The sequence below is a fragment of the Watersipora subatra genome, chromosome 6 (assembly GCF_963576615.1).
Source record: "Watersipora subatra chromosome 6, tzWatSuba1.1, whole genome shotgun sequence".
Taxonomy (NCBI): domain Eukaryota; kingdom Metazoa; phylum Bryozoa; class Gymnolaemata; order Cheilostomatida; family Watersiporidae; genus Watersipora; species Watersipora subatra.
In genome coordinates, this window is record NC_088713.1 from 46,560,107 (window position 1) to 46,572,523 (window position 12,417).

The window sequence follows — 12,417 nt, forward strand, 5'->3', positions numbered from 1 at the left end:
TACGGCGCCGAGCAGACAGGAACAGCCTGTCAACTCTTGCTCGGCAGCTCACCTGTGCCACCCTAGGCAGGGAGCGGTCGTCAACCTGTTACCGAAACAACTAATCACAATGAGAAAAGGAGAGGATGGACACGAATAAACAACATCAATGCAATGGAATGCTACTACCAAAGTCAACCAGAGAAGAGAGGATACATGAATAGGACGCATCAGATATGGAAAGATCGAAGATTGTTTAGCACAACAGATCAAAGGATAGCAGATCAAGTCAGAGTCATCAAAAGAAACGGACTGATGTCCGACTTGGAGATGAAAGAGATAAGACAGAGAATAACAACTACACCAACAAACGCTCTGATTCAGAACAATGTAAGTGAACATATTGATGCAGTTGAAGAAGTAATGGAGAGCGACATTACTATGGAGATAATAGAGACGCCAATTGAAAGACCAACAGCAAATGAGGAACAGAGAGAGATAATCAATCGCCTCAAAGACATCATTGAGGGACTTAAGCAAAAGCGAAATATGCCAAAATTAAAGAAGATACCGAAAGATAAGATCAGGAAGAAAACAGGAATGATCAATCAGGCAATCGGGTTTATTGACACCACTGATATTGGAGGTACAAACGACTTGATATATGCAGGAGCATGGCTGGTATAGGAAAGATTACAGAAAGGGCAGAAAACCGGTGGCAGGAGAACCCAAATCCCGGCATGGAAAATGAGACTAGAAAGAAAACTAGCAAAGATCTAGCAAAGATGAATAACATCAAAGAAGTTAGGCAATACATCACAAGAGAAATAGAGCAAGGTTATTGGCTGGAGAAAAAAGGAATAGATTGAGTGATTGAGGAACTTAAACAGAGAGTGACATCCACAGCTGCAAAAATTAAGAGATATTCTGACAGAGTGAATCAGTTTCATCCAAACCATTTATTTGAAACAGACCAGAACCGATTCTACCAAAGCCTAGAAGGTGAACAACAGAAACAGATACCACCGCCTGAGCCCAATGCTGCTCTGGAGTTCTGGAGTAACATATGGGCACAGCGGCACACTCATAAAGAAGATGCCAAATGGATAAAGTAGACTGAACATGACTACAAAGATTTAGAGAAACAAACTGGTATGGAGATCAATGTTGTGGGACTAAAAAGAACCCTTGGAAGATTGTCACCATGGAAAGCAGCTGGACCGGATGGAGTACCGGGCTACTGGGTCAAGAACTTCACAGCTCTTCACACAAGAATTGTGAATCAGATGAATGAGATTATCAAGAGAGGCACTCCGACATCATGGATGACAACAGGAAGAACGGTGCTAATACCTAAAGATGCAAGCAAAGGCAACATACCATCAAACTATAGACCGATTACCTGCTTGCCAATAATGTACAAAGTACTGACTGCAATGATCTCGGACAGCATTTATGAACACCTGAAGAGAAATGAACTACTACCATGGGAACAGAAGGGCTGCGGTAGAAAAAGTCGTGGAACTAAAGATCAATTGATAATAGACAAGTGTGTTATGAAAGACAGTAAGGCAAGAAAAACCAACTCGGTGATGGGATGGATTGACTACAGAAAAGCGTATGATATGGTTCCCCACTCATGGATAATCAAAGTAATGGATATGTTAGGGATCTCAGAAAACATCAAGAGGTCCATGACAGCAGGTATGAAACAATGGAAAATAGAGCTAGAAAGTGGAGGGAAATAACTAGGAAAAGTATCAATCAGCCGAGGTATCTTTCAGGGGGACAGTCTTTCTCCTTTGATGTTTGTGATGTCAATGATACCACTCACAACTGTACTGCACAAAGTTAAACCAGCGTACCATCTCAAAGACAAACGTGCAGTTAACCATCTACTGTATATGGACGACCTGAAACTGTATGAGAAGAACAAGAATGAGATTGAGACACTGATACACACAGTGAGAATCTTCAGTGATGACATTGGTATAGAGTTTGGATTAGATAAGTGCGCTACCATCACCATGATAAGAGGGAAATTAACTGGCAGAGGAAATATCATGCTACCAAATGAAACAGAAATTCATGAACTAGAAGATAATGAAAGCTACAAATATTTAAGAGTTATGGAGGCAGATGACATAAAACAATCTGAAATGAAAGCTAAGATCAGGAAGGAATACATTCACAGCCTTATGAAAGAGCTGAAATCAAAGCTGACTGCTGGAAATCTCATTACCGCTATCAATACATGGGCTGTGTCCTTGTACAGATACGGAGCAGGGATTATTCAGTGGACGAAGGCAGAGTTACAGCAACTGGACAGAAGGACGTGGAAACTGATGACAATGCATAAAGGTCTTTATTCAAGATCTGATGTAGATAGAGTATATGTTGAAAGAGACCAAAAAGGAAGAGGCCTAATGAGTGTTGAGGAAACTGTGAATTACGAAAGTCACAGTCTGAAAAAGTACACAGAAGGCAGCCCAGTCGAATTTATAAAAACAGCAGGTAAGATCATAAATACCAACAGTGAAGATGAACGACAAGAGTATAGAAATCATCAGAAAACTGAACGAAAGCAAAACTGGAATGATAAACCAATGGACGGACAACATCTAAGACAGACAGAAGATCAAGCTGCAAAGGAGACATGGCAATGGATGAAGAGGGGATGTCTCAAACGAGAGACTGAAAGCCTGATCATTGCTGCCCAGGATCAAGCATTAAGAACCAACTATAGGAAGGCCAAGATAGAAAAGTCAACAAACGATCCGAAATGCAGATTGTGCAAGCAAAAAGATGAAACAGTGTCCCACATAGTCAGCAAATGCAGTAAGATTGCACAGACAGAATATAAAGAGCGGCTTGCCTTTCACAGAGAGAAAGTCAAGCTGCTATGGGACTTCAATGTGCAGACAAACAAGGTTATTGGAGCTAGAAGACCAGAACTTATACTAATAAATAAAGAAACCAAACAGTGCCAGGTCATAGACATAGCAATACCTGGAGACACAAGAGTAGTACAGAAGGAAGATGAGAAGATTGGTAAATACAAAGAGCTTGGGTTTGAGATAAACAGACTGTGGAAGGTGAAGACCGAAGTGATAGCAATAGTAATTGTTGCACTCGGAACAATATCAATGAGGCATGTAGCATACTTGGCGGAGGTGGGAGTGAACATGTCTTTTGAGGCTATACAGAAGACGGCCATCTTAGGAACAGTTCACATTTTGAGGAAGGTCCTCTCTTAGTGGAGTTGAGGAAGATGTTGGATCCTTTGGCCTTTTGTTAAGACCCGGACTCAACATGGACTACAACCAGTCACCAACCACCACACGACTGTGAAGAAAAACTTTTGCAATAATAATAATAATACTTATGAATGTCAGGTAGACTGTTTGTCACCTACTTATCAGTATTATGGTAACTGAATAAATGTTGGATAGTTTATCTCCTATTTCAGGCTGATTCAACTGTGTGACAACAGTAGTATTGTCAATAGCAAAGTCTGGCTTTACATAAGGTGAGGTCTAGAACAAGCAAGTATATATATACAGTATATACAGTATATATACAGTATATATACTGTATATATACTAGATATATATACAGTGTATATACACAGTATATATGTATATAAAAATTTGTTTCTTCACCCGGATACCCCGTATGGGTGGTAAATTCTGCTCTAACTCGGGTCTCCTACCAGAGACTTGGGAGTTTGAGCACTCGCCTCAAGATCTTAGTTGTTCCCAATAGCGCACTTTTCTCCAACTCACCTGAGTTGACTGCTGTTGGTATTTGGGCAAGCCACATTTTATGCGCCGGTGTTATTGCGCCCAGTGCCCTAATGACTACTGAGATTACAGTTGTTCTTACATTTCAGCATTTTTCAATCTCTTCTCCAAGAGGGAGATGTTTCTCTCTCTTTGCTTTTTCTTTGCTGGCTATTTTTTTAGTCATTGGGTACTGCTATATCTCTTATAGTAGCCCTCTTGTTCTCCTTGTCTACCATCACTATATCTGGTTGGTTTGCTAGGACATGCTTGTCAGTTCAGATGTAGAAGTCCCAGAGGATCTTAGCGCGGTCATTTCCATTGACCCTACCAGGAGCTTCCCACCAGTGTTGTGGCTTATTAAGGCCATATTTGTCACATAGACTTCTATACACAACACCTGTGACATGATTATGCTGCTCAGTGTATGCGTTTCTTGCTAGCTGCTTGCATTCACTGACGATGTGTTGGATGGTCTCAGGTGCATCTTTGCACAGTCTGCATCTACGATCGTCCTTAGTGTGATAGATTTTCGTTTGGAGTTGCCTTGTTGGGAGCACTTGCTCCTGGGCTGCCATGATTAGCGATTCTGTATTGGCTGTTAGGTTTCCTTTGTTCAGCCACATATATGTCTGGTGAAGATCGCCAACCTTAGATATATGTTGGTGGTAAGCACCATGAAGAGGTTTCGTGTGCCAGTCAACTTTCTCATCATCAGGGCATAGGTCCGTTTTAAGAGTAGCCGTTTGAAATTCAGCTAGCAACTTATCTGAAGTGGCCATGAAGGCTGCATATGCTTTGATGCTTTGCTCCTCCTCTTTCACGGTCTGCTGTACACTTTTGAGTTTCCTACCGCCATCTTTCCTATCCAGATACAATCTAGTAGTATCAGATTTTGGGTGGAGTGCTCCATGCATGGTCAGCAGTTTACGAGTTGCTATATCTGTTTCTTCGAAGGCTTCCTCAGTCCACTTTATTATGCCTGTTGGATATTTTATTACTGGCAGTGCATAGGTATTTATTGCCATGATTTGGTTCTTGGCCTTGAACTGGCTCCGTAAGACCTGCCGAAGGCTTTTCCTGTATTCGGTAATGACTTTGTGACGTACTTCGGCTTCGTGGTTGATGTTGTTTTGCATAATCCCCAAGTACTTGTACCTTTCTTCTATATATTTGATAGTACCATTTGGCATTCTTTGGCATTCTGTGAGCATAGAATGGCCTTTCTTAAGAATTAGCCTTCCACATTTCTCAATACCGAAGTTCATTCCGATGTCTTTGCTGTATACCTGAGTGAGGTGTATAAGCGAATCAATGTCCATTTCTTTGTTAGCGTACAGCTTGATGTCATCCATGTAGAAGAGGTGTTTTATCTTGGTGCCACTCTTAAACTGGTACCCATATTGAGTCTCCTCCAGCATATTGCCCAGAGGGTTTAGGCATATGCAGAAGAGCAGCGGTGATAAGGAGTCACCTTGATAGATGCCTCGCTTTATTTTTACACTCGCCAGCTTTTTTGCGATTAATCTCCAGTTTCATATATATATATATATATATATATATATATATATATATATATATATATATATATATATACATATATATATGTATATATATGCATATATATACATATATATACATATATATATATGCATATATATATATATATATATATATATATATATATGTATATATATACACATATACATGTATTTATATACATATATATACATATATATATATCTATATATACATATATATATATATATATATATATATATATATATATATATAATTCTCTGATGATTGCTCCCTCAGAGCATGCAACTATTTGTAATAAAAGAGTTTTAACCATAGGTTTCAAACTTTCGTTTCTGTATATATATAAATATATATACATATATATACAGTATATATATGTATATATATAAATATATATACATATATATACAGTATATATACATATATATACAGTATTTATATATACAGTATATATACAGTATTTATATGCAGTTTATATACAGTATATATACAATTTATATACAATATATATATATGTAAATATATGTATATTTCTCATTTTTGTCTATCATTTGTCTGTCCAGTTGTCACATTGAAGTTTTAGCAACGGAAAATCACCTGCGTAGTAGATTTGAACTCACGACATTCAAAAAACAAGTCGACAATCAAGCGTTTGTAACCACAAGGGTAAGCCGTTCTTATCACCTTCATCTCTCTTGCTGTGTACTTTATATGCTTTTTGCGATTGCACATGCTGAATGTGCACTTTTAATTATATGACATGCCATCGGGTTACGATGGCCCGGTATGCGATTTTTTTCTTCGTGCTATCTGAAACACGATGTTTATTGTACTCCCTATATGACATTTTTTGCCATACCATATTAACTAAATTTCATTTCAAAACTCAAATATATATATTTTTTATAGTTATATATATGCTAGGCAACTGTTTCACAAAAGAAAATCCAGCAAACCACCAAAGAGCTAGGAAAAATGCAAAATATTTTAACACCCACCTACTTGAAGGGGAACATATATTTATTTTTGCAATAAAATTTCTCAAAACAATTTAAAAATTCTGGAGATATTTTTTCTGAAAATAATTAAATTTTTACCCATGCCGTCACAGCCTTAATACAAGAAATCAAAATATATCATAATGACAAAACTTTAAAAGTGCTGCTAGTGAAATGTTTCAAATATTTTCAATAGTGACTTGAAGCAGCAAGTGTTGGTACCAAGTTCAATCAATCTCTCAAGATTAAATTAATATTTACGTGTTTTGCGTCTTTCTATTTCTATCACCAAAGCAAATACATATGCAAAGCTTTGCTATGGTGACCGAGGAGTCGGGCTATGGCTCTGATTACATCGCTTTACTAAAACCGTTGATGAAAATAATTTTATACTTGTTTTGTAACTGCAGATGATTTTTGTCCAGACGATAGCATTTATCTTGTTGCAAGATTTGAACCTAATATCAAATTGTTCCAACAAAATATTCAAAAGATTTATCTCAGCTATGGATTCTCTGAGCTAGTAGCTAGTGGCAATAACCTCTTAAAATCACAGGTTTTTGCTTGCTGCAGTGAACTTACTAACAGATGCTCTTATTATAAGTACATTTGACCAGCTGGCTGAAGTATAGCTTTATGCCACTCACACTGACACTCTTCCTTGCGCTTGACAAACCGTCTTTTATAAGCAGACGTTGGACTGGTGCTTAGTTAGGGATGAGCCTTGAAGGGTTATTTCTTGTTTCGTTACTTTGTACAAAGCAACGAAGTTTACTTGAATAATGTTCAAGTATACCATACCGCTTAACTACTTGTTCCTACTAAACTTTGTCAACTGAATTGGTTTTAAGAAACCGATAGCTAGGTTTCATTTTATTCTTTTTTCTACCTTTTATCTCTTCTATCCTTTTCTTCTCTGAGAGAACAATAATACATTTCAACTTTTGATAGTGCCACAGGCCATATCTTATGTATATGCATGTACCTTTATTTTGTAGTTTTTCTGTTGTATTCTATATTTATAAATTACACAAATGCACATTGTTCAACATTTTAGTCTTGACGGTGTCACAGTTGTAACAAAATAAAAACTGATAGATCAATTAGTGACGATCTTTCAAGACCCAGTTTTAATACTAATTTTATTACCTGCTATTTTGGAGTTTTCAATAATTCTAAAATTTACCAATTAACGTACTAACAGACAAGGCTGTAATTGAAAAAATGTTTCTAGCCAACTAGAAAATTGCTAGTTAAATGGTTATCTTTAGGATTGTTTAGTCTGACAGAGGTGAGCCTTTTCGCTGAGATATATTTTTAGTTGTAATGTGATAGTTGCCAGAGTTTATAACTATTAAAGTAGATCCTTCTACCCCTTAATATCAGTACAATATAAATAGCGTATGCAGGCATTAAGCAAACACATAGACAACCGATCGTGGAAAAGCACATATGCTAGTTTCTTATCTGCCTTATATAAACAGTCTCAACATACATAGCTATTTATCAGCTACAGCTGACACTCTCTGGTACATACAAGAGTTTTATCACTTTTAAACACTAAAATTGTGCTGCCTTTACATATTAGTAGTAATCAACATTTCTTACTAGAGTTACTTTGCACATAAATAGCAATTATGACATAAATGGCTCTCATAAATAGACTCGCTAAATAGACTCAACATAAATAGCTATTTATCAAATACAGCTGACACTCTTTGAAACATACAATAGTCATATCATTGTTGAACCCTAAAAATGGGCTGCCATTAATTATTGGTAGTATTCAAAATTTATTACTGAAGTCTCTTTTGTTAACAACAGGTAAATGCTTGTTCACACAACATCACTATACGTCAGTGGTAATCAGACCCTACTTCGGTGATTGTCTATAATAATGATGTTCAGACCATTACAAACCCATCTGCTTTCACATCATCAAATACTCTGTGACGTACTGTTCTCATTTTACGTTGCGGTCAAATGATGATTTAACATGTTACCATGGCAACCTTAACTGAACTCCTTAAAAGTCAGGGGCAAAAACCAATTCAAGGTTGAACGCCATTCCCTGAGATTTGAACTTCTTTCTAAACTGTTATTTTAAATCATTAGTCTTATTTTTTCTAAACCATTAGACTTTAATGGTTTAGTTATTCATGCTAATCAAGTAGCAATTAATGTAAGATAATACAACATGTGTTTAGATATATTCAAACTACCCAAAATTGAGGTTCTCTTCTGAGAGTGACAAACTGCTTTTATTTTACACAATAACTGCTTATTTACTGTAGTATCTATGCAATTATGTTAACCATGTTTTGATGAAGAACATAGTTAACAGCTTAACATGTTAAGCTTAACAGATTAACATGGTAGAAGCTGCAGACAAAGTATGTTTTACTGAATTCTTTACTAGTGAGGATATGGAATGGTTGACGGTATTTTTTTATTCAGTCTAAAATAAAATAGCGAATGACTACATCTTCATTAGAACAATGAACAAGCAAAATAGCCACCAAAAATAATTATATTAATAAAGAAAACTTATCTTTAGTAATTTTCACTCTAAAGTTGCATAAAATTTTAATAAATGTTAAAGGAAAGTATAAGTAAGGAAAGTATATTAATTTAAAGGAAAGTATTAAAGGAATTACATGTTAAAGGAAAGTATAAGTATGTCTCTGTAATCTGCAACAGTTTGAAGTGGCATCACAGCTAAGATAGTTCAAGATTAAAATTAACGAAACTTTATCACGGTTAAAACATGGTATTTTTGCAAAAGTATAATTATGACATGTATAGCTGCAATGAAACCGATAGAATAGAAACTCAATATGAATGCGATAGCTTATATCAACATTGAAAACGATAACAGCTGGCGAAGTTATTTTACACATATTTTTCTTCTGAGCATTTTAATACAGTCAAGTTTTGTTGATTTTAGTCTCGAAATATTCTGGCAGACTGACAGACAAATTTTGCTTAGCCTTATGTTTAAAAAGGAGCTTAAAGATAACTTTTACATATTTCAAGTAGTTTATTGCTTTATAACAAAAAGTCTTTTCTCAACGCTTCGAAAGAACAAAAGTGTGCTTTTATTGATTCTAAAGTAAGTCAAACTAGAAATAATCTTGGTAAAATATTTTAATAATTTCAGACTCAACTTGGCTTGAGTTTAAGTTTCATATTCATAAATATAAAACCTGAACTCAACCTGTTTAAATGTGTTTGAACATGTGTTCTGATACCAGATTATGGTGAGTATGATTATATGAATAGACTCAATGTGTCTACATGAATAAGCTTTTGAGCACTGCAGACACGTGTGATGGAGTTGTTAGGCTGATTTTATTGCAGTTTGATTTTTCTCTGTAAGCCAAGACTAACATGTTTGCATTCTCAGAATGTTTTTAAGTTATTTTATTTCATCCTAGCAAGTGTTGGTATACTAATTATTTTCTAAAAGTGCTTTGATCAGCTGTATACGCGTATATGAGGAAGTGCGCAGGTTTAGAGTTCAACCAAGCAAGTTTACTCCAAATGTGTTTATGGTAAACATTTTATTTGTAGAATAATCATAGAGTAGTTATAAAAATAACCTATTCTTTTTCTATCTGTTCTCATCTATCTTCTTCAGTCAATTCTTCTTTTTCACTGCAATCCAAAAACAGATATCTATCACTCATATTTATATATATAATAAATGCACATATACATATACATATACATATACATATACATATACATATATAAACACTGTGTCCACAACGTCCTAAACATAAACACAACATCCTAGACATACATGTACATGTATATTCATGCAAATGTATATTATGCATTGTTACGCATTATATATATACATATGTATACTTATATATATACAAATATATATAAATATACAATTATATATACATATACAAATATATATACATCTACAAATATATATACATATATACATATATACATATACATATGTATACATGAATTTATATATGTATGTATATACATACATATATACATTCATATATGGACACATATAAATAAATACATATACATGTATATTTGTACCTATATATACCATAATATATAATTTAATTATATGCATTTTATACAATTATATATGTATATAATATATATATAATATATATATATATATATATATATATATATATATATATATATATATATATATATACATGCTACAGACAGTACTGTTTCGGCTATTGAAGCCTCATCGGTGCAGCTCAGAGCTTAGGCAAGAGACACAAGTCCCATTACCAATGAGAGTTGACTTCCTGCCATATATATATATAATATATATATTATAATATATTATATATATCTATATATATATCTATATATATATATTTATATCTATATATAGATATATAGATCTATATATATATATAGATATATATATCTATATATATATATAGATATATATATATCTATATATATATATATATATATATATGTGGCAGGAAGTCAACTCTCATTGGTAATGGGATTTGTGTCTCTTGCCTAAACTCTGAGCTGCACTGATGAGTCTTCAATAGCCGAAACAGTTCTGTCTGTAGCATGTTTATATATATATATATATATATATATATATATATATATATATATATATATATATATATATATATATATATATATATATATATATATATATATATGAGGAGTTCATTTCCAAAACCAGTTATTTCCATTTTTGGCACTTTTTGATTTTTTAATCTTAAATTATACTCTAATAATATGAGTACATTGTTCAATGGATTTTTTGTTCCTAAACCAGTTTTTTCTCATACATTGCACCCACTAAAATCTTTGTTTTGTTCCAAAACCAGTTATTTCCTATTGGGTTTCATTCCAAAAGCAGTTATTTTTGTGCTTGCTTTTCAATTGGTTGTTGTAAAACTAGGTCAGCTTTTTGATTCGTTGACTTAGTTTTGTAAGCTATCTCTCCACTTCCTGTGCTTTCATGATGGTTGCATCTTCAACAAGTAATTCTACTGTAGCAACATTAAATGAATTTTTGGAAGAACCTGTGCAAATAACGCGACCTGGTAAAAGTAAAAAGAACTAAGAAAATGTAGAAGGTAATTAATTTAAACCTTTTTACTGTTAAATTGGCTTGAAACCAAAATTGAACTAAATCGCAGAAAGCAAAGAAAAATGAAACAATCACATCAAACACAATGCATGTTTGTGTTTAGTACTAAAGTTAACTAGTGCTAGTAGTAGTAATCTACTACTATTTTTGCTGTTAACTCTTTCGCAAGCCGATGTATCGACTTGCACAGTAAAATAAGTACAGACCATAAGTCGATGGATTGCCTTATCAATAAGGTGTAACTTTTCTTTTCATTACAAGACCCAAACATTAACTAGGCTAATCAAATGATGTCTTAAACAACCTTACTGCCAATCACGTGCAACCAATAAAAAAATTTTGGCTTAACAATTTCATTTTTAATTATTTTTCAAAACGGCAAAACCAAATCGTTATTTTCATAGATATAAAAAAGACACCCCGTTTGTTCAATGCAAAAAAAGTTGCGAGTGTGAGATTTACTAAATAATTTTATACATATCTTGTAGAGAATTTATTTCTAAGTAAGATGCATTTTACGGTAAAACGATATACAGTATGTTTTTATTTTTTGAGATATTATTGTATATAACATGTTGGTTCACCGCTTGTAACTAGTCCGCATTAATGATTAGTTTACCTAAAACTGTGGTTAATGTCAGACTATTATCTAAGACTTATTGTTTAAATCACTGGTTGCTGATTCTTTCATGTCAAAAGCAGTTAATTCTGGAAATAACTGCTTTTGAAAAAAAATGCAGAAATCTGTTGGCTGTTTACCATGCTTCTTGACAAAATTGTTGAACAAAAAAAAGTATAAGCTTGCTTTGTCATTTGTCTTGAGAATTAGCTAAAAACTATGCCAATTATATTGAACAATATTGAGTATACAAACTTTTCTTGTTTGTGAAAAATGCTAAAATCGGAAATAACTGGTTTTTGAAATGAACTCCTCATATATATATATATATATATATATATATATATATATATATATATATATATATATATATATATATAT

The 12,417-nt window shown here is 33.8% G+C and overlaps 1 protein-coding gene across 1 annotated transcript; it reads left to right on the forward strand.

Moving 5' to 3' along the window:
• The first annotated feature begins 1,883 nt into the window (after nucleotides 1-1,883).
• LOC137398318 (uncharacterized) lies at nucleotides 1,884-3,466 on the forward strand. Its single transcript, XM_068084426.1, has 2 exons — nucleotides 1,884-3,002; nucleotides 3,449-3,466. The coding sequence occupies exons 1-2, from the start codon at nucleotides 1,884-1,886 to the stop codon at nucleotides 3,464-3,466; spliced, it is 1,137 nt and encodes a 378-aa protein (XP_067940527.1).
• The last annotated feature ends 8,951 nt before the right edge of the window (nucleotides 3,467-12,417 follow it).